Source organism: Theropithecus gelada, chromosome 2 (assembly GCF_003255815.1).
Source record: "Theropithecus gelada isolate Dixy chromosome 2, Tgel_1.0, whole genome shotgun sequence".
NCBI lineage: Eukaryota > Metazoa > Chordata > Mammalia > Primates > Cercopithecidae > Theropithecus > Theropithecus gelada.
The window spans coordinates 94315964-94341149 of record NC_037669.1 but is presented as its reverse complement, the minus strand read 5'-3'; the positions used below and the strand labels follow the sequence as shown (position 1 = coordinate 94341149).

General features: G+C 46.2%; 1 protein-coding gene across 2 annotated transcripts in view; it reads right to left on the bottom strand.

Moving 5' to 3' along the window:
• Nucleotides 1-23179, bottom strand: part of FYCO1 (FYVE and coiled-coil domain containing 1) — a 77924-nt gene extending 54745 nt beyond the window's left edge. For both annotated transcript variants that reach the window (XM_025376518.1, XM_025376519.1), the window contains exons 1-6: nt 23085-23179; nt 12122-12295; nt 8849-8955; nt 6994-7119; nt 2621-2727; nt 441-584 (exon numbers count right to left, since the gene is read on the bottom strand). In XM_025376518.1, the coding sequence (XP_025232303.1) occupies nt 441-584; nt 2621-2727; nt 6994-7119; nt 8849-8955; nt 12122-12176 (539 nt within the window). In that variant the 5' untranslated portion in view covers nt 12177-12295; nt 23085-23179. The remainder of the gene's footprint in view (nt 1-440; nt 585-2620; nt 2728-6993; nt 7120-8848; nt 8956-12121; nt 12296-23084) is intronic.
• Between the last annotated feature and the right edge of the window lie 2007 nt (nt 23180-25186).

Below are 25186 nucleotides of genomic sequence, written 5' to 3'. Positions count from 1 at the left end.
GAAAATAAAGAAAGAAGAAACAAAGCGCAGCAACCTTTCCTGCAACCCTTACGTGGACGAGCTGTGGCTTTTACTTCCTCTCCTACTGCTTAGGAGCCTTCTGTAGTAACTCCATAAGAACAGGCAGGGGAAAAAGCCCACTCCTCCCCCAGTGCCCATAGCAACAAGTGCCTTAAAAAAATTTTTAAAGCCTTGGCTTTTGCAGTATGCATCTCCACTGACTCATGCCCTGGCCAATTAGGTTGGTTTAAGGTTGGAGCCTTCAGATGTTATTGTTAGTCATGATTCAACAAAGTCTGTAAAAGGAGCTGGAATAAGAGTTGAACAGTTTTATGTAATTTACTGAGCAAGCAAAATTGCTTTGAGTAGACTGGTGGCAATCTTCAAAACTTTAAATGTCTCTTTTCCTGTCTTTTAAACCAAGCAATCCTTCAAAGTACCTGGCAAATGTTGGCCAGGCAGCATCCAAGTCATAGCCCCTCGATGCCAGGTCAAACTGAACCTCAGTCAGCTCATACAGTTGGCCCACAATGTCCGAGCTCAGCTTTGGCTGCAGAAAGGGGCTTCTTGCGTAGTACCAGTCACTGCAGAAAAACACGTCAATTATAAGAGTAATAAAGATAAAGAATGTGTGAATTTAATCAGTCCTCCCACTGTGGCTCTGCCTCATCGAATTCCAACTCAGGTTACTAAATTAAAAGACACAGGCACACAAACCAATTTCATTTTCATGGTAGAAGAACATAACTCTCAAATAAGCTTGCTCTTCTTCAAAGAAACTACTGCAATGATCTGGATGCTTGTTCATTTATTACATATATCATATCTACTTCTCAAAAAGGATATGGGAACCTTAAATGTCAATTATTTGCCAAGGAAGGGCAATTGTAGGAGAAAGAAAACTTATTTTTTGAAAGATAACTTTACTTTCTATTCCATTTTCAGAACTCAACATGGGACACTAAACTCAACTGCTAATTTCTGTCCAGATACCAATTTAAAAGCCAAGGAACAAATTATTCAGAAATGTTTCAGCACCATAAGACAGGGTGAGAAAAAATAAAATAAATGTTATCTGCATTTTGAGGTAGTGGTTGTTTCATTTCAGGCAAAGTAACAAGAATTTTAAAAAGATGCATCAGAACACAGTTACTCATGCCTGTAATCCCAACACTTTGGGAAGCTAAGACAGGAGGATAGCTTGAGCCCAGGAGTTCGAGGCCAGGGTGGGCAACATGGCAAGATCCCATCTCTATCAAAAAAATAAAAAATTAGCTGAGCATGGTGGCATGCACCTGTAGTCCCAGCTTCTCAAGAGGCTGAGGCAGGAGGATTGCTTGAACCCAGGAGGTAGAGGCTACAGTGAATCATGATTGTGCCACTGCACTCCAGCCTGTGTGACAGGTTAAGACCCTATTCCCCCTACTCCAACCCCCACCCAAAAGGAAAAAGATGGCTGGGCATAGGGCTTCACACCCGTAATTCTAGCACTTTGGGAGGCCTAGGCAGGGGGTTCACTTGAGTCCGGGAATTTGAGGCCAGGCTGGGCAATATAGTGAGACCCTGTCTCTACAAAAAGTAAAAAATTAGCCAGGCACAGTGGTAAATGCCTATCCAGCTACTCGAAGGCTGAGGTAAGAAGATCACTTGAGCCCAGCAGATTGAGGTTATAGTGTGCTACGATTGTGCCACTGCACTCCCACGTGGGCAAAAAAGTGGGACATTATTGTCTGTGAACTGTGATTAAGTCAAGCTGTTTATGACGATCTTCACCGAACATCTAAAACAAAACAACCTTCAAATCAAATATGCAAACTTTTTCAACTCACACCAATTCACAAGGCCTGTCACATGCATGAGAAATATGAGTACATCTCTATGCAAATCAATCTTTAAGGTGACATAATGAAACAAAAGGTTTTCCTTTGTAGTTTTTTTAGATTCAAAAAAAATTTGAATACTCCCAAAGGAAAGGGGCCAGGCAAGAGATGCTGGAAAACCCAAAGAGGTTTAGTTGTCTGGTACCTGATTTGCAGCTTCTAAGCTGATACCCACTCTCCCCATTATAGACTCAATCCCTGCCCCTCTCCTCCCTTCTCTCTTTCCTGCTGAGGCTTCAGCACTACCTGCACAAAGGCTGACTGCACACCTGACCTGAGCTCTGCAGTGGCCCCCAGTCCTGGCTGCCCACCACAGTCTCTGGTGTGTTCACTCAGTATGCCAGGTGAGGACCCAGGCTCAATAGTGTTAAAAACCCCACAGGTGATTCTGCTGAGAGGCCAAGGCTGTAACCTGTCTGTCCAGTAGTGCTGGCACCAAGGACATGCCGTCCACCAGGGAAAATGTCTGGTATCGGGAGTTAAGAGAGCAACGGCTGAGGCCTAGAGAAAAGCATTAAGCCCCTCTAAGCCTCAGTAACCTATAAAAACTCAGTGCTACCTGCCCACATGTGTCAAGGACTTTGGGAGGAGGGGTGGAAGACAATGGTAGATGTGGAAGGAGTCTGCAGTGTCACGAGGGACACAAATGAGCACTATGTTGCAGTTCTCATTATTATTAATGAACTTGAGTTCATTTCTGCATGGGATGGTGCTAAACCCCAGCCCTGTCCTGTATTTACCTGGTCACTTTGGTGTTCATGAAGCACTGCTGTAAGGTGTCTGCCAACCTCTGGTGCACCAAGGAGTAGCGAATAAATGCTCTTCCTTTCCCCAAGGATGTTCGGAGCTGGAGAAAGCAGATTACATAGAGCCAAAGAGCTGTTAGTCTAACTCCAAATACAGACCTGGTCTCATAGATGGCTTGTGAAACACAGATACAGGGCAAACAATGTCACCCAATTTTACCCTACACGTTGTCCTTCAAAGGACACAACACATTTGATACTATCACTGCAGAGAGTAAGGCTTGAAGTGGGCGAACTACTTGCAGGCCTTCATCTGAGAATAATCTGCAGACTCCAGCAAACATATCATGGAAGATATATGAACAAGAGGGCTTCCAAACATCTGTGGATTCTATTGGAATGTCACTTTCCCTCCTCTGCTCTATCAGAATCTCTGGGTTTGCAGTCAGATAGGAAACCAAATAAAACTCAGTTTTATATTAGAGTAAAACCTGGAGGTAGGTAAATGAAGGACTTCTCACACCACAAGTCAGCTTGAGGAGGAAGAGATGGTCTCAGCTCAGCTAATGCTGGTTTGTTTTTAAGGTGTGTGGGGAACAGGTGCAGGGGAAGGGCCTAAAGGCTTGGCAGAAATATGTGCAGAAGGAAGAAGAGAGGGACAAAGGCAGAGGTGCGTGCATGTGGCCATGTAACTGCCTCATCTGTGTTCCATGAAACCATCAGTAAAATCTACAAGTCTGCCAACGCTTTCCTGGTTGGATTTCCTGTTCTTTATCAGATATGCCAAATCACTACATTGAATCAGAAGGAGCCCAGGGGTGAGACCAGGGGTGTCTCTAGGCAGCCCAGTCACACGGGGCTAAGGATAAAATGGATATGGGTCTGTCTCACAAGTTTGGCATGGATTGCATAGGAAGGCCCAGGTGTAGGTCTGTCTTCAAAACCTCTCCCCACAGAGCTTATACCTAAAAACCAATTCAGAGGAAGGGGAAGATGTGACTGGAGCTGTTTTGAGGCTTAAATTCACACCACTCAAAAGCTTGTTGTGATGGAGATGGGATATGTTGGTCAGAGACTCTGCCATGAGGCCGCAAAGCAGGGCTCTGTCAGCTGGGAGCATACAATGGCCAAGGCGGAAGGAATAAAAGGGACAGCCACAGAAGACACTTGGGCAAGTTTGCAAATTAGGATTCATATTCCTGACAGGTCAGCCCAGAAGCTGAAGAAAGTCGGCAGGAATTCAAAACCTCCTGACCTACCACATGTGCCTGCTCTCTCAGGCGCTGGCTCTGGGTAGGGTAAGCTGGGACCAATACCCTCCCGACCCCTTCAAAGGCCAGAAATATTTACAGTGTGTATATGTGATGAGGGAAGGGGGAGCAGTGGTTTGCCAAAGAGGGTTCCTATAACCCATACTATTCAGATTTTAATTCCGACACTATATTGAGTCACTATCTGACTCCAAACCCCTATATTTAATGCCAGTGCTTGAGGCTGTACCACATATTTCCTGACTCAATGGGGTAAACATCCTGGCGTATAGCACCTTTAACTCAGAGCTATATTTCTTCTTACCGCTGACTCAAGGAAATGATACCATATGAAGTAGTTTTAAAAAACAAAAAGGTGTTAAATCTTTTTAACTAGAGAAGCTGTAAGACAATTCCCCATGTGTGTTTTGGGTGCAGCCAGGACACCTGGAAGTGAAGGCAGGCAGCAGCCTGGTTTATTGGCTTTACGAAAACCACCATGACATGTCTGCAGATAGACGATCTCAGCAGATTTGCGGGAGAGAATCTTGATGGTATATCCTGTCTAAATCACTTTTTTTTTCACTGACGACTGAGGTGAGAACAAAGTGTTTAGTGGTGATAACCAGGAAATTCAGGCAATTGGAAAGAGCTGAGCAAGGCATTGTGTAGTGAAGCGTGTCAATTATACAAACACACACCCTGCAGAATTTCATTAAGACGCTCACATCACAGCCCAGGTCTGTAAGCTCCCAAAGACAGGAGCTTGTCCTTGTTTTTGGCAAACTTACCATTATACCAGCCTTTAGAACATTAAAACTTTTTAATGGCAAACATTTGAGGCTATATTTTTAATCAGGCCCATTAACTGAATTTTATATATATATATAAAATGGATATGGGTCTGTCTCACAAGTTTGGCATGGATTGCATAGGAAGGCCCAGGTGTAGGTCTGTCTTCAAAACCTCTCCCCACAGAGCTTATACCTAAAAACCAATTCAGAGGAAGGGGAAGATGTGACTGGAGCTGTTTTGAGGCTTAAATTCACACCACTCAAAAGCTTGTTGTGATGGAGATGGGATATGTTGGTCAGAGACTCTGACCAACTCTATATATATATGGAGCTATTTGTTTTAAAAGGTATTTTTAGAGGGAAGGGAACAATAGTTCCTTTGTACTACAAATCAGAATGCTGCATGGTCTTTTTATGTTTTGAGATTATGGATCCGCTTTCATTACCTAATTCCTTAATTTTTTTAGCTTCTAATCAGAACCCACATACACTATCCTGAGAAGCAATACAATGGCAGCAAAGGACAGGGAATCTGCAGGGTACATGAGAGCTGATTCTGCTTTAAACCAGGCCATTGTGCCATGAACCCGACGCCGAGCTACACCCTCATCACAGTGAAGCACAGTCCAAGCTGAGCCCATACTGAACCACCAGAAATGGTTTCTTAGAACCTTCACCTATTTTAGCCTAAATAGCTGCCTCCTACCTCAAAGGGGTCAGAGGGGACCTACAAATGCTTCTTATCCATTAACTCTTACCCTCTCAGTTAAATACCCAGATGGCGACTTCATTATTAAAATTAACCAAGTATCCAGCAACTCACTTAGCCTAGGGATGTTCCAAGCCATTCCAACCAATGATGCCCCAGAGAGCAGTCTTCAACAGAGATGAAACAACTGGACCCTATGGGAAGCAGAGCCTATGCCAGCCACTAAAACACCAACATTCATGCAAGCAAGGAATGCTTTCTGCTTCTAGAAAGCCAGTTTCCATGGCTTCAGACTGTCTAAAGATCTGTCTGCATTATGAGAAAAGAAGAAGAAACTAGCCAAAAAGTAGATGTGTTTTAGCAAGCATTTCATAATCCTGGGGAACGGGGATTAAAACTAAATTTATTTCCAGACTTCAGCTGTCCAAAGTCATAAAGTGAAAGGCTTTAGTTGCTCTGATGCAGTGGCTGAGGAATGAAGAGAGGAGAGTGACAAAGAGAACCCCTTTCACATTTATGATGCATTAAAATTAAAATACTGCTCTACCTCATGGACCCAAGTATCCCACCAGACCTTACAAGACTCATCCACACTAACATGGACATTAAAGAAACTCGCAGAACCAGCCCTTTAGAGCCAGGATCCTTCCTCGTCGTCTCAGATGTCAGAGGGTGCAAATGGTGGGAAACGTCCAGCCGTTGATGCCAGCATATCTAACACCGTCATTCTCTATAAGAAGAAAGTCATTCAGCTCCAGCTGGCATGGTTGGTGAGGAGCCCTTCCCAGAATACCTAAGGCTGTGGTATTTGTGGGCAGCCAGCCAAGCAGCAGGAGTGTTGACTTTAAAGTGACTTCACACTCTACTGAAGAGATACTGAAAAGAAAGAACAAATGTACAAACCTCCTGTCTCAAATCTAGGGGTTTACCTGCTCCCTGATATGCAAAGTTCTACACTCCTGGATGGACTAGGCTGATGAGAGAGAAGAAAGATTCTCTGAGGGTTGAGGGTGGAAAATAAAGAGAGTAGAGTGTGAGTGTGTATGTGAAGTATGTGTGTGTGTTTGTTGTTCTGGAGTTTTGTAAAACAGCAAAGCCATGGCATTTTGCTCTTGAGGGGCTCAGAATTGAATGTAGAAAGTTGGCATATCACTATTTCAAGAAATGTTTCTTAAGATCCCACATCATTCTCATTTCAAATCTAAGTTTCCTGGGCAAAGTGTAGGGAAAGCAGCCTAGCAAACTCTAAAGAACTTTATCTCGGAAAATAAATTTTTTAAAAAGATGGAGCCATCCTATGCTGTACACCTCAAGGGCTACCATTAGCAGACTTACAATGTATGTGAACAGGCCACCCTGTTAAGTAACATGTGGATTGTGGCCTAAGGTACATTCAGGACTCAGCATTCTTCCTCTTGGTAAACACTCACTGAAGTGGTTTTCCCAAGCTTGAGCCACTGCAACAATGAGCACTGAGTATACCTGGACTAGATTTCTTTACCACCCTTAAACTCCCACTTCCTCATTTAGCTGTCTGCAGCAAAGGTCTCTGCAAGATCTGCTTTAAGCAGACAAAAGGAAGACACGAAGTTGTTGGCTGCTTGCTCTGCTTACCTCCGTGATAGACTTGACAAATCGGATCCCATCATTGGCTCCTTTCACCTTGGCCAGGCAGGCACAGAAGTAATCCCAGTAGTCCTTCTTGTTGCCCAGGAGTGTGGCCTTCTCTTTCTGATCAAACTGGGTAGGGAAGGGGACAGGGAGAGGAGGTCCAAACCCACTGCTCTTCATCCCAGCATTTAAATGATAAATAATAACAATAGCTTCTTAGGTGCCAGCACTGGGTGAGACCCTTTATTGGCATTATTTTCATTTATTGGCAAATCAAGGTGTGTTAATACCCTGTTCATATAGTGGGTGGAAAACCACCAAATTTGTTATTAACAGATGAGAAAGAAATACAAGAAAAGAGTCTTAGCCAGGTGTGGTTGCTCACGCTGGTAATCCGGCACTTTGGGAGGCCGAGGTGGGTGGATCACCTGAGGTCAGGGGTTCAAGACCAGCCTGGCCAACATGGTGAAACTCCATCTCTACTAAAAATACAAAAATTAGCTGGGCGTGGTGGCGGGCACCTGTAATCCCAGCTACTCGGGAGACTGAGGCAGGAGAATCACTTGAAGCCGGGAGGCGGAGGTTGCAGTGAGCCAAGATTACACCACTGCACTCCAGCCTGGGCAACAAGAGTGAAACTCTGTCTCAAAAAAAAAAAAAAAAAAAAAAGAGTCTTAAGGGCAATATGAAGAGTGTTAACTCTGCTTCGATTTAGGGAAATAAGGTAATGACATTTTATCCCAGTTACTCAACTCTTAAGTTTCAATATCATTTAATACACCTACAATAAATTTAAATAAATGTCAGCTCTGAGTCATTTCAAATTCAAAACCAAAATGGGCTTAGTTGAAAAAAAGAAAGGCTCAAAAACATTTTTACAATGTTAAAGAGCCAGTTGAAATGGCATGAGAGAGGCAAGTCCTTCAGCACGTTAGGGGCCTTTCCTCTAGTGGGCCCACATACTACGTGCTTTGGTGGGATGTGACGTTGCAAAATAATGGTGTTCACAGTGATACAGGTATACCTTTCTTTTACATTTTATAGCATTTTTTTCTGATTACAGAAGCAAGATATGCATATGTTATTAGGGTATCTAGATAAAACAAAACACAAAAATTGAAAAAAATTTAACACCTAATACCACTACCCTAAAATAACTTCTAGATCATTTCCTTCCTGCCTGTTTTAGTTGCATGCATTTTTCCACATCTGCAGTGTTCGTTACATCAGCACTTTTTGGGCTAAGCAGGGATAAGAGTTATACCATCAATATGTTAAAAGAAAATATCCTGGGCTGACCCCAGAGATTCTGATTCAGTAGGTGGGGGTGGGGACCAAAAATACACTACGAATAAGCTCCCAGAGGATGCTGATGCTGCTGGTCTATGGACTGCACATTGAGTAGCAAAGCTCTAAAACAGAAGCCCATGGATAATCTTTAGAGGGTCCACACACTCTTAGAATCTGCCTGCAAAATGTGTGATTGTGTATATACATACACGAATGTCTTTTTGGGAAGACTCTATAGCTTTCACTAAACTCCCAAAGGGGTATGTAACTGTCCCAAAGTTAAGATCCTTGCCATACAGTAACCTTCTGACCTATCTTACAATGACCTAAATCTCTAAAGGATGTTCTTGATTCTCAAAGCCATCCTAAGGGGCAACATTGCAGTTCCCCAAAGGATCACACTTGGAGGACTGAGCTTGCACTGGGGACTCCTCTGACTTTCAGTCTAACCACAAGGGCTTACTGGCTCCTTGGGCTTTCTGAACCATATCTTGAATGCTGATGAGTCACCCAAGAGGGAGAAAAGAGATACCAATGCAAAAATCAACACATTACAGGCGTCACTTACTTGCAGGAGATACTCAAGTTTATAAGAAAATTTATGCAAGCTGGTGCTGTCATCTGTGATGGGTTCCCCCGCTTCCTGAAATTCTTTGCTTAGTTCTGTCACAGCATCTTTAAGACAACAAATAGGAACATGTTACCAGATAGTGACTAAACTCGGAAAGAGAAGCAGGAATAACCCAGGAAGCATGAGGAGCAAGTGGTCAGTGATACAAAGCACCTCTGAAACATAAAAGGGTATGTAAGTATCCATGAGATATAACTCCAAGTCAGGGAGTGTTGAAATGTCCTGAGAGCTCACAGATATTTTACAATGCTTGTTGACTGGGCACATTTCTTGTTTACCATTGTCTGTCCACCACCCAGGGCTAGTAATTTGCATATGGTAGCTGGACAACAAATGTTTGCTGTGTGGATTAATCATTCAGTCCCTGAATACTGACTTCCAGAAAGCTTTATGTTTATACTAGCCATATTTCAGGTTCTTCACTATAACCCTACTGCTCATTATAGCTAAGTGCCGGATCAGAATACCCAGTATGTAAAAATAATAGTAATGATAATCACAATTCCAACAATGACAACCGCACCTGCTTCTGTTAACTGAGTGTCCTTGAGGGGCTAGGCCTTTACATGTATTTTTCTCATTTAATACGGCATTGAGAGGCAGGGATTGCCTTATTTTGATGAATCTAAGATGCCATTAATTATAAGATACATCCCAGTTCCATAGCTGTTAAAATGTCAAAAAAAAAAAAAAAAGTACAGTTTAGAATCTATGAAGTCTGCTATGATTATCCCCATTTTGCAGATGAGGAGTGTACACAGAAATCAGAGCAGTTGGCCAAAGAACACGGGTAGCAAACAGCAGAGCTGGAATAAGATCCCTGGTTTTCTCAAGAGCTTTCTAACTCCAGAGCCCACCTCTTAACTTCTAAGAGAATTTACCTCCCTGTGCGGAAAAGAGGAAAACCCGCCTTTGACTCTCACTTACTACCTCTGCTGTGGGACAGAGGGACTATCGAGACACTGGATTTGGTTTAGATCCTGGAAAACATTTCCCCAGTGGAAATGGTTGGGATGTGCTTGACAAAACGATCTGCTTCTCTGGCAATTCTTAAATTTCTAACCCCTGCTCCCGAGAACCATGGTTAGAAGCAGACCTGTCCAGGACTGAAGCTAAGCCTAAGATGGCTGAAAATGTCGTCAACACTGACCCCTCAGGCAAAGATTAGCAAATGGTGGAGACAGGTTCTTGGGACTGATGCTTACAAGTGACAATTGTCCAGCTGTACCTTCCTAGAAGTGTCTGCAATGGCTGGCACTGACAGCCAGTGAGCCAAGGGCCTGGGAGAGACATAGAGCCTTCCTCCTCAGGTCAGGTAAACACTCGCAGCCTCATCTGGGAACTCCTGAAACTTTGAAGGAGGAGACTCTGGACATGAAATATGAAATGTTCAGCTCTAATCTCTGATACTGTAAATAATATTAGCTTTACAGGAATTACTATCTGATTCTTTGAATAATCTTGAGAAGTGGGTGTTATCATCACACCCAGCTGGCACATGAAGGAAGCAACGGTGTGTTGGAAAGGTGAATGGACTTGTCCAACATTTTCCAGAGTTAAAAGAGAAGCCAGAAGCTGAGCACACCCCTGCCTGACTCCAAAGTCCTTGAAACTGCTGTCACCAAGAGGGTAAGTGGGCTGCCCTGCAGAGGAGTGAAGGCTGTGTACCACACAAAGACGCCTCAGTTAAGGACACTCCACTCTCATGGTAGACGCTGTAGATTTGTACGCTTATTAAGACATTTACCAACAGATCAAAGTGGAGAGTACGGAGAAAGTGGCATCTTTCAAGAATTCCCATTAAAGTGCTCTGTGGCCTGTGTAAAGGATGTTGAAACCAACCCAGGATATTGCGGGTGGCCAGATTCAGCTGGTACATGGGACAGGTAATGGTCTAGATCAGAAGCTTTACCTGAGGTCCCCTATTTCACCCTCTTCCCTCCCAATAAGGACCTCTAGGTCTCAAAAGATATCCTCAAGAACCAGATGTTGAAACACAGAAAAGACTGCCTACTTTATGGAGAGACATCTTAAAGCTACCGGCAAACTCAGATTTGCAGAGACTGGCGTTTTACTTTCTCTGTCTCTCTGCGTAGATTCAAAAAAGCATCTAATGTCTTAGCTGAAAGTAGACTAGAGTGGTTAGGAGCATAGACTGGTGCCAGGCTGTTGGTATAGAAAGAGCCTGGTGCCCACAAAATGCCATGTAATTCTTAGCTATCAGAGGCACAAGACACAGTAGACACAAGATTAAAAGTTTGAGAAAGTGTTTTTCATCTTGCTGACTTTAGAACTTCAGAATGAGAGCTGCATTGTGGACGGGCTAGGCCAATGGCTCCTGGCATGGGAGATAACTGCTGGTGGTGTCCAAGTGGTTAGGAGCCTGGGCTTTTAGTCTGTCAGGAAAGTGTCACAGCAGACTCTGCAGGCATGGAGGAAGTGGTCAGCTTCAGACTGTGTAGTATCAAGCGTCCTGGAGCTCCACATTGCTTAAAGATCAGCACTGGTGATGAGTGGGGACGGAAAACAAAAATTCTGACCCCTGGGACAGCATCTGAAAGAGTGAAACTTGGAATTTGCAGCCAAAAAGAAAACAGTCCGTTTCTCCTGAGTCTATGAAGCTTTATCTGCCCCTTCCTCTGCCTTGCTTTTCTCCAGTGAGATAAGGGATTCAAGTCACAGCCTCTCTCAGTGGACAATGCTGAGCTCAGGGAAGTCTGGGAGGCAGCAGGCCTGGAACTACAGTGCATCCCAGGCAATGGGCCGTCCGCCAGCCAGGACCCGGTGGGGCAGTAAAACAAGACAGGTGGGTCTCTGTCCTTCCTGCTCAGTGGGAGAAAGAACATTCTTTCCTAAAGGAGCCAACTTCATCAGCGCTCAGAAATTTGGGATTTAGCCAAAGACTTAACAGGCAGCTTGAAAACACACATATGTGCGCTAATGGAAATCAGACCCAGTCCTGGAGCAGGGTGTATGATTTTGTTTACAAACTGGCTTTACAGTCCTCTGAAAGGAAACCAGGCAAACTTTCCAAGCCTTACACAAGGCGGATATTTGAGTCCCAAATATTTCAATGTGATGTGACCTGAGGACTCCAATTACTCGTGGTGTGAACAAAAATGAAAGGGTTGAATTTCAACTGGCAACAGCAAAAAGCCCTGCCACAAGTCCCTCAAAACCAAACTCAGTCTGCCCAGCAACCTACCATACCTTGCAAGTCTCGGATGATTCTCTGGAGCTGGCTCTCTGCATTGGTGGAGGCCATGGTGAGTTTGCCTTTCTTGTCTGTGTGTCTCCTGCTTGGGTCCGGAGGAAGGAGGAAGGCTCAGAACTTCGGCCCTCCGTGGCTGTCTGCTTAGCACTGGTCAGACTCCATGGTGGCACCTGCACAGAGGAAGAGGAGGCCATGGAGGAAGCAGACACAGACACAATTTAACAACAATATTAGAGAACTCTGCTCTGGGCAGAAAGGTCCCCCTATCTGGGTGTATTCCCTCAAGAGGAGGGCTTGACCTTTCTGTGTGGGCCTTGCTCTGTGGGCACTCTCTGGTTTGTTTCTGACACACTTATATTCAGACACAGTGACCTGATTTGGGGCTTAACAAGAAATTAGATCAATCATATTGCAGCCTATTCTTTCTGAGCTCACTGTCCATTCACCGTAGATAGGACCGCCTTACTTTCCTTTAAAAAGCCACCCAGTGGCTCTCTCCACCTCCTTATACCAAAGGCTACACGGAACCAGTGCAGCCCAGCTTCAGACAGCTCTGCTAAGCCTAAGGATCCCCATCTCCCCCACACACTCTCTAGCCTTTCTTTCTCTGAAGAACGGTCAGTCTCTAGCCAGTTAGTGCTAGTGGGGGAGAGGATAAGGACACATACCCTCAGAACTTCTGGACCAAGGAAAGCTGGGCTTGCCTGGCAAGGTCCCCTTCGTTGGGAGGCTTGCAGCCTCCAGCTGCCCAGAGTCCAACTCAGCCTGGCTGTGCAGATGCTGCCTGGCCTTCTCTCCAGAGGCCTGCTAGCCCCTGTACCAGGCAATGGATGTGTCTCTATTTTTAAGTTTGGTTCCAGTCCTCTCCCAGCTAGTGAGTCCTGAGTTATCAGCCCTACTTGGGCAGCTGTTGAAGTGATTTAACCGTAGGGCTGAAGGCCAACAGAAGTTAAAGAGATGTGAGCACACGGGAAAGAGGTCTGGACATGCATCCGGAGATTCCTACGTCCTTTAAGAACCTCTCATTCTTCCCTCAGATATCCAGTGCAAAGTTGTAATGTTTCCTGGCAAAGTAGATAGCAAGGCTAGAGTTGGCTGTGGCGGCAGCCAGCACTAAATGAGGGTCTATTGCGTGCAGGGCTCTGTTACGGGCTTTACACACAAGATCACTTTTAATTCTCACAATCACCCTGGTGGCGCAGATAACATCATCCCTGTTTACAAAGGAGAAAATGATGCTCAGAGGAGTCATGTAACTTGTTTAAGGCCATGGGCCAGTGAGGCGAGGAATCACAGGTTTGAACTCTGGTCAGTCTGATTTCAAACCAGGTGGTTTTTCCAATAAGTCCTACTGACTTTTTAAGACTGAGCCATTGTCACTACAGCAAATGACCAACCACTTCCACCGGCTCGAGGTACCACCATGAACTCCAGTGTCTCCCAAGCAGTGTGAATACTCTGAGTGTTCTAACACATGCCACCTCTCACTCTCCCACTGCCACCTTGCCCTCATGGCTCCAGGAGTCCAGGCAAGCAGATCCCGGCATGGAAATCACCCCAGCCACAAGCTCCTCCAAATATTTACATAAGGATTCCTGCCTCTGCCCAAGGAGAGAAGGGCCTATCACAGGGCGGAGATAACTGGAGCCTATTTTTAACTAACTAGCCAATGTAGCTATGACTCAGTGCAAACAAGGCCCAAAGAGGACTTCTCTGGCTTAGGAGGAAGGAAACAGACATATGCCTGTACCACAGTCCCAGGAATTCATAAGCCCCAGAGAGAAGAGCTTCAGGGCAGCCACAGAGAACCCCCCAAACCTCCCAACAAGTGTTGGCACCCATCCATGAGGGACACCAACCTGAGGATGGGGGGGAGTGCTTTATGAGAAGCCTACCTGCCCATCCCTGGGTGTCTCTCCAGGTCACCAGCTGAACACAGGGCCTGAGCAGGGACCAGCCAGCGCCCTAGAGAGGGCCAGAGAGGATAAGGATGTCCACTATCAACACACAGCTGCCCCAGCACATTCCATCAAGTGCCTACTATGTGCAGGCTGGGGATACAGAGGCACACAAGACACAGTCCATCCCTGGAGGAGCCTGGCTACCCATGAAGGAGACAGATGGAAGAATATCACATATCCAGATACAGTGGAAGAGGCCCACATAGAGATATGGATAAAAAGGCATGGGTACTCAGTACTGAGAAGATATGAATTATGGGTATACAAAACATGGAGGAATCTGAAATGCCCTGTGCTGAGTCAAAGAAGCCTCTGAAACCACTACAACTGTGCAATCCCATTTATATGCTATTCTGGCAAAGGCAAATCATTAGGAGAGAAATCACATCAGCAGCTGCCAGGGTCTAGGGGAGAAGGGAGGGTCTGGCTACAAAGGAGCACAGGAAAATATGGGGGGCAATTCTGTTGAGTGCCTTGATTACGGTGATGGTTACATGGCTATATGTATTTGACAAGCATATACTTGTCACAACTCATATAACTGTAAATTATATCTCACAAAACAGCAGCATTTTGATGAATTTGTAAAAAAAAAAAAATGCAATGGGATCTGAGAAAGGGAAAATTTAATTCAGCTTGGGGAAGGGAGAAGTGGTAGACACTCTGTGATGGCCAGGCCTAAAAAGTGAACAGGCGGTCACTGGAGAGAGCCAAGAAGGAAAGGAAAGGCATACAAGAGTAAAGGCTGTTTCTCTATCTGCACTCCTCTTATTTGGCTGCTGCCAACACAGAGGAGCTTGCAGTCTCTGAGAGAAATAATCCTGGAGGAAGACGACTAGAGTGATACCCTGTGAGTCTTTAAATGCAGCCCACTGGGTCTGTGTGTACACTTCTGACCATGTCCGTGGAGAGGGCGGAGCTTGGGAAGGAGGTGATAGTAACAACAGATCCTGAGTAGCTCATCCAGGCTGCGCCCAGGACAATGAAGGAACCACACAACCAGCTGGATTTTCTGGAAACCAGCCCTAACTGGAGTCTGGCAAGAGGGAAACAATGTCTGCAAACCAAAACCAGTATCTTGGCATCATGAGCCTGAACACAGATGGCAACACGCTCCTTTAAGACTTCTTGGTGTTTCGGTGACACTGCCCTTGTGTCAGCCCAAGGCAGGAGACCTTCCTGTCTGACCTTGGGAGTGTGCTCTTGGCTGGTGTCAAGTTCCCAGGTCGTGGGGTGAGCTGTTCCCAGCCACTGATTACACAAGCTGATTTTCCAAAGAGGCTGTGTCACCACCAGCGTAATGCGCCCTAACAAACTGCCTGCCAGGCCTGTGGGGTGCAGTGGGCTTCCCCACTCTGGCTCTGGGTCATCACCTCACAGGGATTCAGGAAGTAAATCAGAGCTTCCATAGACAACATGGTCACCATGGGGATGCTATTTTCATGAACTCAGCATCTTCCCCTGCTAGATCCTCCATCTCGGTCTGAGGTCATTACTAACCAACAAAAGGCACAGAATGGGCACCATCTCTCTCCAAACATGGCCAACTTCCTTGTGTCTCTAGATAAGCTTGCCCTTTCATTGAGGGAATCACAGACTCCTGGCATGAACCAGCCTGATCCTGACATCTACAACCCATTAGCAAATGGCTCTCCCAACTCAGGAGACACTCAAAGCTCTGTACACACTACCATGGCTGCCTCAGCACCGGGGTAAGGACTCCAGGACTCACATACCTCACAGGTCCCCCAGTGGGCCGACCACCTCATAAACCCACAGTCCTCGTTGCAACAACATGTAAAAACCTTCATTGCTGTCTCTGACAGGCCCTTTCAAGTATCAGAGAAATGAGTTTTATAAAATCTTTGGAAGCATTGAATTTCCTTGCCAACAACTCAAAATTATGTTTAAGCCTATCCAAAATGTCTGAAAACATCCAATTTTCTGATAAAGAGGAAAAGGGACTCAATGCATTTTTAAAAATTCTTATTTTTCACTTGGTACTAGTGTATGAGTTCCTAACTAAAGTGACCTAGATATCATTTTAGAGGTAAAGGACCTTCTCTGACCTCCAAGTGTTTTCTATACCTGCCCAGATGCCCTAAATGCCTTAAACAATAGCAACAGCAATTTAGTCAGCTTAAGATACAAAGATGCTGACTGACTCATGTAAACATATTTCGCTATGATGCAAGTGACTAATACTCATAATATTGCCCAGAAACCGGCTCAGACAGCAGCAATAATAGCATCCGAGTAGCCATACAAGGAAAGAAGAATCATCAGGGGAGGAGGAGGTTGGAGGTGTGGAAGTCAACCTTTCCCTGCCTTTAAAATTTTGCTCCCAACACAATAGCTAAGGGCTGACCCAGAGAGGGCACCTTACAGTTGGATTCCACCCCCAGTCCCAAATAAGGAGGAGCCTACCAGTTGTAAAGTCTCCCTGACCAAGAAAGAATGTTAAGGACAAGGATGGTTAAAAAGGCAGAAAAGCCTTTCTGGAAGAGTCCATTGCCTAGGCCTGGCTCAGCACACCCAACGGCATCTAGCTAGTTACCACCTACAGAAAGGGAGGCACTTGGCTGGTACCTGCAGCTTCGAAGGCCTGGAGGTCCTGCTGGAACAGGGGCTGGAACAATCAGTGGGCAGGCAGACTGTCCTTCCCAGAGCTTCAAGAGGGTAGGTAGGAGAGTGCTCCGGAGTTTGCCAGAGGGCAGCTCAGATGCAGGCATTTCAGCACACGCACGTGAACAAAGACTTATTAGGTGACACAACCCTTTGGACCTATGATTAAAGTGTTAACCCACTGCATGCCTGGGTCATCTTTCCCAAACACTCCTTCTTGCTTGTCATCTTCTCTTTTTCTTAAAGGGAATGAGAACTTGAGGTTTTGCCACGGATTCTTGAACCTTCTCTTGGTCCCCTCCCTTCCACCAACAATAGCAGGTTCCTTGGTTGCTCTCCCAGAACACACACAAAAGGGCCAATATTCCAGTCCACGGACCCCAAAGAGCAGGGCTGAGAGGGTTCTGAGGGGTTGCTTTTGGATCTGGGGGAAGTCAAGTCTTTTTTTAGTGAGGTGGGCAGCTACTCAAGGGAGGAGCCACACCTCTGTACTTGAAGCTGTGGGGCTGAGAAAATATCCAAGAGGTGACAATGACAGGCATGAGAATCTGGACAGTCTCTGGAACAACTGCATCAATAATTGAGAATTCAACTGGTACATCTACTCCTGCCCCAAAGAATACAGGCCCAACCTAGGTGGGGAAAAACTACCGATCTCCAAAATTATATGCTCTAGGACCTCTCCTGACCCAAGCGTCAAGGGGGTCAATCCAGCCAGTTATGAGCTAAGAACTGAATCTCTGATAGAATATGACATAGCCACAAAACATGGCCTTGAGGAAGCAGCAGGTAATTTCTGTGTGCTAACAAACTGCCAGCCAGGTAAAAGGTATTTTTTGGCAGCACGATGAAGAGGCAAGTCTGAACCACGAGCCGGGGCTACAGCTGTGAAAAGGGGCGGTGGGTGGAGCTCTGACCTTTAAGGAACTCAGGCTCAGCGGGAGAAACAGATAACATATACCCCAATAAACTTACAAACAAGTAAGAAGGAGCACTTGAGGCCTGGTAAGTGCTTTCATGAGAACAAGTGAACATACAAGGTACCTCACTGTACTCTGCTCATGATTCTCAGCCCTCACTGCAGAGTCTCATGTTATGCTTCTGTGGCTTCTGGGGACATTTGGTAATTTTTTGTTGAATCTCTGTTCTTTCTACTTGTCCGTAAACTTCATTGCTGTTCATGATTTCCCCTAGCACAGTTCTAGCACATGGAGAGCCCTCAATAAATTACTGCTGAATGAATGAATGAATGAATGAATTAGACAAAACGAAACACATAGATCCTTGCTCCACCAGCCAAACTAAACTTTGAGGCATAGAAATGTACTAAGATGTAAATACTACTAATCTTTCAATGGTGGCAACATGAGCACTTTTTTTTTTTTTTTGAGACGGAGTCTCGCTCTGTCACCAGGCTGGAGTGCATTGGTGCAATCTCAGCTCACTGCAACCTCCACCTCCCAGGTTCAAGTGATTCCCCTGCCTCAGCCTCCTGAGTAGCTGGGACTACAGGCGTATGCCACCATGCCTGGCTTTTCTTTTTTTTTTTTGTATTTTAGTAGAGACGGGGTTTCACTATGTTGGCCAGGATGGTCTCAATCTCCTGACCTCAGGTGATCCACCCGCCTCGGCCTCCCAAAGTGCTGGGATTACAGGCATGAGCCACCGCGCTCGGCCATCATGAGCACATTTTTAAAAAAATTCTATTTCTCTGGTTTTTCAGGTTTCTTTTATTAAGCATAAACTATTTGTATGTTGACTAAAATAACGCACTTAAAACACCACGTAGAAATTGTGAACATTATGTTTTAATTACTGTAAAAATATTGTGAGCTATTATTTCCAGAGTGAATAGAATAATATAATTCAGGGATGGATGAAGTGTGTCTACTCCACACTGCCTACCTAGCGTCTCTTTATAAACAGACCTCTGGTGTCCTGAGAGCTCAAGTGGCTGCTGTCAGACATGGGTACAAATCTCTTAACCCAGCTTGTGAGGCCCTTTACAGATGGTCTGCCTGACCTCGATAGGGATAGGCCCATCCTCTCTCTTGTCCCTCCTCCTTCCCTCCCTCCCCACTGCCTATGTTCGGGCCTCCCTGCGCTGCCCTTCTGTGGCTGGGCCCTGACTCTGGGGTTTGGATGCTCTGCTCCCTCTGCCAAGGCCATGCCCTGCCCAGCTCATGCTCCCTACACCTTCCTCTGGCCAGCTGCTCCAGTCTCTCTGGGTTTGGTGTGGACAGGAGGAAGTGTGAACCACAATTCGGTTCCTGAGGAAGCCTTACCACAGCCTCCTTCACCCCATCCTGGAAAATGGAAAGCACCGCCACCCTCACAAACAACCCTGCTAACCCAAACCTCCTGTCAGGGGGTGAATTGTGCACCCCACCCCACCGTATTCCGATGTTGAAGCCCTAACCCTCACACCTCAGAATGTGACTGCATTTGAAGACAGGGCCTTTAAAGAGGTAATGAAGATTAAATGAGGCCATGAGAGTGGGCCGGAATCCAATCGGACTGGTGAGTTTATAAGGGGAATTCTAGACACACACAAGAGATACCAGGGATGCACAAGCACAGAGGAAAGGCCACGTGAGGGCACGGCAAGAAGGCGGCCGTCTGAGAGCCAAGGAGAGAGGCCTCAGGAGAAGCCAAACCTGCCAGTGGCTTGATCTGGGACTTCCAGCCTCCAGAACTGTGAGAAAGTATATTTCTGTTGCTTAAGCCACTCAGTCTGTGGTATTTTGTTATGGCAGCCCTAGCTCCAATACACCTTCCAAGGCCCTTGTTTCTCCATTCCTGAAAGTGTGCATCTGACACCATCAACAAGGCAACCTGGGGCGGGGAGGTGCTGGTGGGCCTGGGTTCTGTTACACTTCTTGGGGAGAAGCATGACAACAGCAGTACCAGCCTGGGTGCAGAGGGCAGGGGGTGGGGCCATGCCACAGATGGGAGGGGCAAGCAAGACCCAGGATGGCTCTGAAGCTAGAGTTGGAGCAATGAGCAAAATATTTTCTTCTCTCTTATCAGTGGTAGCCAAGTTTTGTCAAATTGGACCCTATTTAGATTCTGGAATCAGACTAGTTACATGAACTTTCCATTATGTATTATGCAACAAATAATGCAACAAAGATCATGCCATGGTTGGGTGAGACCCAAGGTATATTTAGCTTACTCAATTATTTTTAGGCACTCTATCTGTCCTGGGGAAGTCATTTGACCTCTTCCTACCTTTCTTTTTTCGGATGCAATGTTGAGAAGTAAACTTCCTTCATGTGAATTAATTAAGAATCGCTACCCTTGAAGGAGGTGGGAAAGGGGGGTAACAGACATTCTCAGTGGCTAAGGCTTCTAAATGTCCCCTCCCTGCTCCTGACCAAGTCTACAGATACCCTGGAAAAAGCATCTGGGGCTGCAGAGTCAACTTCAGGAAATTCCTTCCAGCTCCATTTTAAAACACTGTTTCTGGTTCAGCTGTCCTGCCCTATCCTGGACTTCACATAGGGATTCTTCTCTTGGCCTTGCCCCCTGCATGCTAACGGTTTTCTTGGAATGCCTTTTTTGGTCCAAGCTTTTCTTTTGTATGCTAAGGACTTCCCCTAACTCGGTTTCCTGGGACTGGCCTAGGGTACAGCACTCTAGATTCCTGAGGTCGTTGGCCAGATCAGCCCTTGGGTCCCAGCCACAGGGCCACAATATTATACCCAAACCACAGATTCTCCTTAAGTCTTTCATTAGAACCACACTGATGTACACATCCTCCAAATGGCATCCGGCCTAATGGGAAACAGGTCCTTGGTGCCTTTCAAATGCCACAGAGACCCAAGTGAACATGAAGGACCACTGGAGGTTACTAAACCAACAGGCTGACTGGCTCCAATGTGAGAGAAAAGGGATAAAACTGCTCTTGCCCAACTGAGCACAGCTTCTGCCACCCTCCTCTTCTCAGAGCCATGGGGCCCATTTGCTCCGAGGCAATGGCTCTTATTATGGGGGTAGTACAGATATTTCAGCCACTTTTAGTGATGTGTCAACAAACAGCAAGAAGGTAAACAATATTTCCATAGGTAGACCCACAGAAACATTCCAATTCCCACCTATTGATTTATTTAATTGCTTAAATAGAGACTCTTATACCAATAAAGAGTTCTTATTTTCTTGAAACTGGCATTGAGATCACAAACAAAATACTATTTATCTTTTTACTAAGACAAGAACATAGCAGGCATGATGTGAGCAGATGTTGCCCTGATCATAATGGACTCATCTGTGCTCACAAGTTGTCTCTGTAATCACAGGCACCAGTTAATGACCCTTACCTGCTGCCTAGGGCTGCTTGCAGTGAACGTGGCCCCTAACTCTGGGTGCCTACCAGTGGTTTCCACCATAAGACCACAGCTAGACAACACACTTCCTCTGCCTCATGTTTAAAGACATTCTAGTCTTGAGTCACCAAAGCTGTGTCTTTGGAATCTTCAGTAAACAAAAGTTACCTGTCAGCTAAACTTCTCCCCTAAAGGGAAGTAGGGTGGGTTGGGGTGAGGGGGCTGCCTTTTCTTGCGTACCTACTTCGTATGCTTGAGCCAGCAGCCCACAGCCTCGGTGACCAATATGGATCAAAGCTACCAGCTGCTCTGATCTTGCTCTGTTATGGGTGATTCCTCTCATCACAAACATCTATGGGGGCCATCCCCCTCAAAAAGGACCAGGTTAAAAACTTGGCTCCTGAAATTATATTGGTGCTCCAAACCTAGCCCCAAAGGGCAAAGGTCATCCAAACAACAGCTAAAGGATCACTGCCTGAGACTGCTACCAATCTCTAAAGTAACTGCAAAAAAAAAAAAAATCAAAGTAAAATGTTAAGAATTGAGTATACGGATATTCACCATACAATCCTTTCAGTGAGTCTGTATGTTTATTTTTCTAATAAAATATTAAAAACAATTTAAAAAGTAAACGAAGTGCTACACAAAGATAGATACTTTGAACATAAACAGATAAACTCTATTTCCTAAAGTAAGAGCCTTTAGGAGAGATCCTATTAATCAGAGGAGGCTGAGATCCGTCACTGTAACAATTAGCTCTTATTTCCGGGGTGATAATAACCACGTTGCACAACTAGTATGGGGCATTCAATGCTTTCAGAACAGTGGTAGTCACAGAAGGGAGGGTCAAGTAGAGCTCACTCAACAGGGGTCCACTTCAGAAGGTGGGAACTACGGAAAGCAGAAAACCTTGGCATGATAACTCCAGCTCCCCACCCCTCCCCTACACCAGCCCCCAACACCCTCCAGCCGCATTAGGCAGATGGCGGGGGAATTAAGCTTGCTGCCACAGACCACAAGTCCTGCAGGGGCAGGAGAACCGGTGAGCAGATTAAGCCCTGGATCCTCTGTCCCCCAAAAGCCCCTGACCCATTTCTCTGTTGGGAAAGGAAACTGCTGTGGTAAGACAGGCAGAGGGGCTGAGAGGCTCTGGCCAACACAGGCAGTTTCAACAAGTGTTCTATATATATATATATATATATATATATATATATATATATTTTTTTTTTTTTCTGGAGGGGACACCCAATGGGAACGGTGAAGAGTGACAGGGACATCAGAGAATACATGTGCTTTAACAGGGGGCCACGCGGTGAACGTGTCAACCACATGTGCTTTTCTTACAAAAAATAAAATTCCACCATCCTCCCCGCTCCACACCACACCCCGCCAGGTTTCAACAGCACGGACTCCAGGCCATGAGTGCAGTGCCGCCGCGCCAGAGACAACAGGTGTTTCGGGAAAAGACCTCTGGGGGCTATCTCCAGACCCTGCACATGGGCACAAGGGGCAGTGGATAATGAATAGGCCTTGGCCAAAGGATAGCCCGGGAAGAAAGAAGCATCCCTTCCTGGGAAGAGGGGAGAGATCCGAGCACCAGCGGAGCCTTGCAAAGTGAAGGTCTGGGCTGTCCCGGCCCAGGAGGGCCAGAAACTAAACTTCCTAAAGACCACGCAGGCAGGAACTCGGGGGCCTGCCCCATTCTGTGCTAAAGGATCCAGGCTTGTTCTGAGACGCCGCACGGTGGGCTCCTTTCCTTTGCGGCCCCTCGGCCGTCCGGGGTCTTGGAACTGGTGTTTGGGGTCTGTCTTTCTAACCGACCAACAAAGGCAGGCTGGGTGCCTGGGCCGGCTTCCACGGGCCCGAAGTGCTTCCCGGCCTGCTTGGCAAGGACTAGGGAGCTCCGGCAGGGTCTGAGGGAGACCTGGGAGGGGCGGGGACTGTAAGGGCAGCAGGTGACAAGCCGCGCCCCGACCGAAGCTCTCGGCTCCGGGATCGTGAGCTACCCAGGTGCCCCCAGAGTCCAGACGGTCTCCCGCGGCACTTACGCGCTCGTGGGTCCTCCGCCGGGCAGAACCGAAACTTTCTGGGGCCAAGCGGAAGACGATGGGACCGCGGTGCCGACGGCCATGACACGCACACCCGGCGGCTGGCGGGGGCGGACTACAGCTCCCGGCGTGCTCCCTGGGGCTGAGGCCTACAACTCCCGTCGGACCCCCCCGGGGCTCAGACTACAACTCCCGGCGACTCCGCAGGGCCGGGGTTAACTGCTCCCACCGCCCAGTCCCCGGAGCGCCTGTCCCACCCCAAGACCCAAGCTGCCCCGGGTTAACCCTTGCAATCCCGGAGGGCCACAAATCAAATGTCTGGCATCTTGACAAGGCTGTTCTTGTGTGGCTAAGGAGCACTCCAAATGTAGCTAGTTCGAGTTGAATTGTGCACGTGCTCTACGTGTGAAATACACCTAGGTACCAAAGAGTCCGAAGAATGTTAACTAGCTCATAAATTTTTAGTGATTGCGTGTTAAAATGATAATATTTTGATATATTGGGAAATAGAAAAACATGTATTGGTGGGCCGAATTTCTCATCTTTTAATCCAACTTACTTCTTAATATCAGGGTCTTACTTAAAATTAGTGCTCAAAAACTACGTGTTTATGAACTACCACCCCTAACTTTGGCCCCATCCTCAGCCCACCTTCTGTTTATAAGATGGATGTTGCAAAGCACTCTGGAACTGAATATGATAGAACAAAATGCATTCAATCAATGTCTGTTATGGGGACAGTAGTAAAGAGAAATGCTAAACGGGGACTTTGGCCTGTAACTGACTGCATTCCTTAGCTGTGGCTGGCTATCCTTTACTCTCTGCCCTAGTTCTCATCATTTAAGCCAGAAACACCTCTCTCCCTCGTAGGACCTAGCTCGTGGTATCCAGTCAGTAACTGTGGTGGCCCAACACCCTTCTAAATTGAGGAAGCAGGGTGTTGTCTGAGTAGAATGATACAGAAAGAAAATCAATTTCTTAGTTGAGTTTAGGCTATGACATCTCAGCCATCTAATTTTATAAATTAGATGTAGCTAAAACAATGAGTTAGAGGGATAGAGTTGTCAGTTGGGGGTGGGGTTGCGAGGAGGTACATGAATACAAGTGATTTTCACTCTTGTTAACAGAAAGGAAAACAGAAAGAAAAAGGGGAGAGTGAGAAGATGATAAAGAGAAAAGTAATCAACGTAGTGGTCTAAGAGAAATCATTGCTCCAACCACTATCTCAACAGCTTCATGCAATACTAAGGATGAGAGAGATTTTAATGTTGGTCATCTGGTCCAATATCCTTGTTTGAAACTGTCCCGGGGGAAAGGGGGAAAAAACCTCCCTCAAACCGTGTTTTTCCTCTACTCTTACACAACAACAACAATCATCAACACAGGAGAATACTTTGGTGACCAGATGTGTATGGGGTTTTCCCCACACACTGAGCAGCGGACCACACCTGGGTGTCCTCCAGTTCAATTCTGACACTATCTACCTGGAGTATCAGATCTCACAAGTGGAGGGCTCAGTCCCCAAGACTGCCTCCTCACCTTTAAACACCAGTTGTAAGTCTGGGCCTCTGGAACTTCTGAATGACTGACTTCAAGTTGGGTTCCCATGACACCCTCTTTGGGTTCAGCTAATTTGCTAGAATTGGAGGTTCATAGAACTCAGAGAAACACATTTACTGGTCTATTATAAAGGATACTGCAATGGATGCAGATAAAGAGACACGTAGGATGAAGTGTGGGGGAAGGGGCGTGGGGCTTCCGTGACTTCCCTGGGTGCACCACTCTTCAGTAACCTCCACGTGTTCAGCTATCCGGAAGCTCCCTGAATCCAGTCTTCTTGGGCTTTTATGGAAGATTCGTGATGTCAGCATTGCTTCCCCCAGGGTATAGGGCAGGACCCTCTCTTGGGAGGGTCTTGAGACCTACAATCAGAAAGTCGGGGGAAGATTAGAGTCCTGCCTTAGAGCAGGTGAAAGGAGGGCAGAAGGCCAGAGAGACTCGGTTTCCTGAAGCCTAACATACCTAACATAACAAAAGACTGTAACAAGAGCTATGGGAGTTATGAGCCAGGAACTATGGATGAAAACCAATATAAATAGATA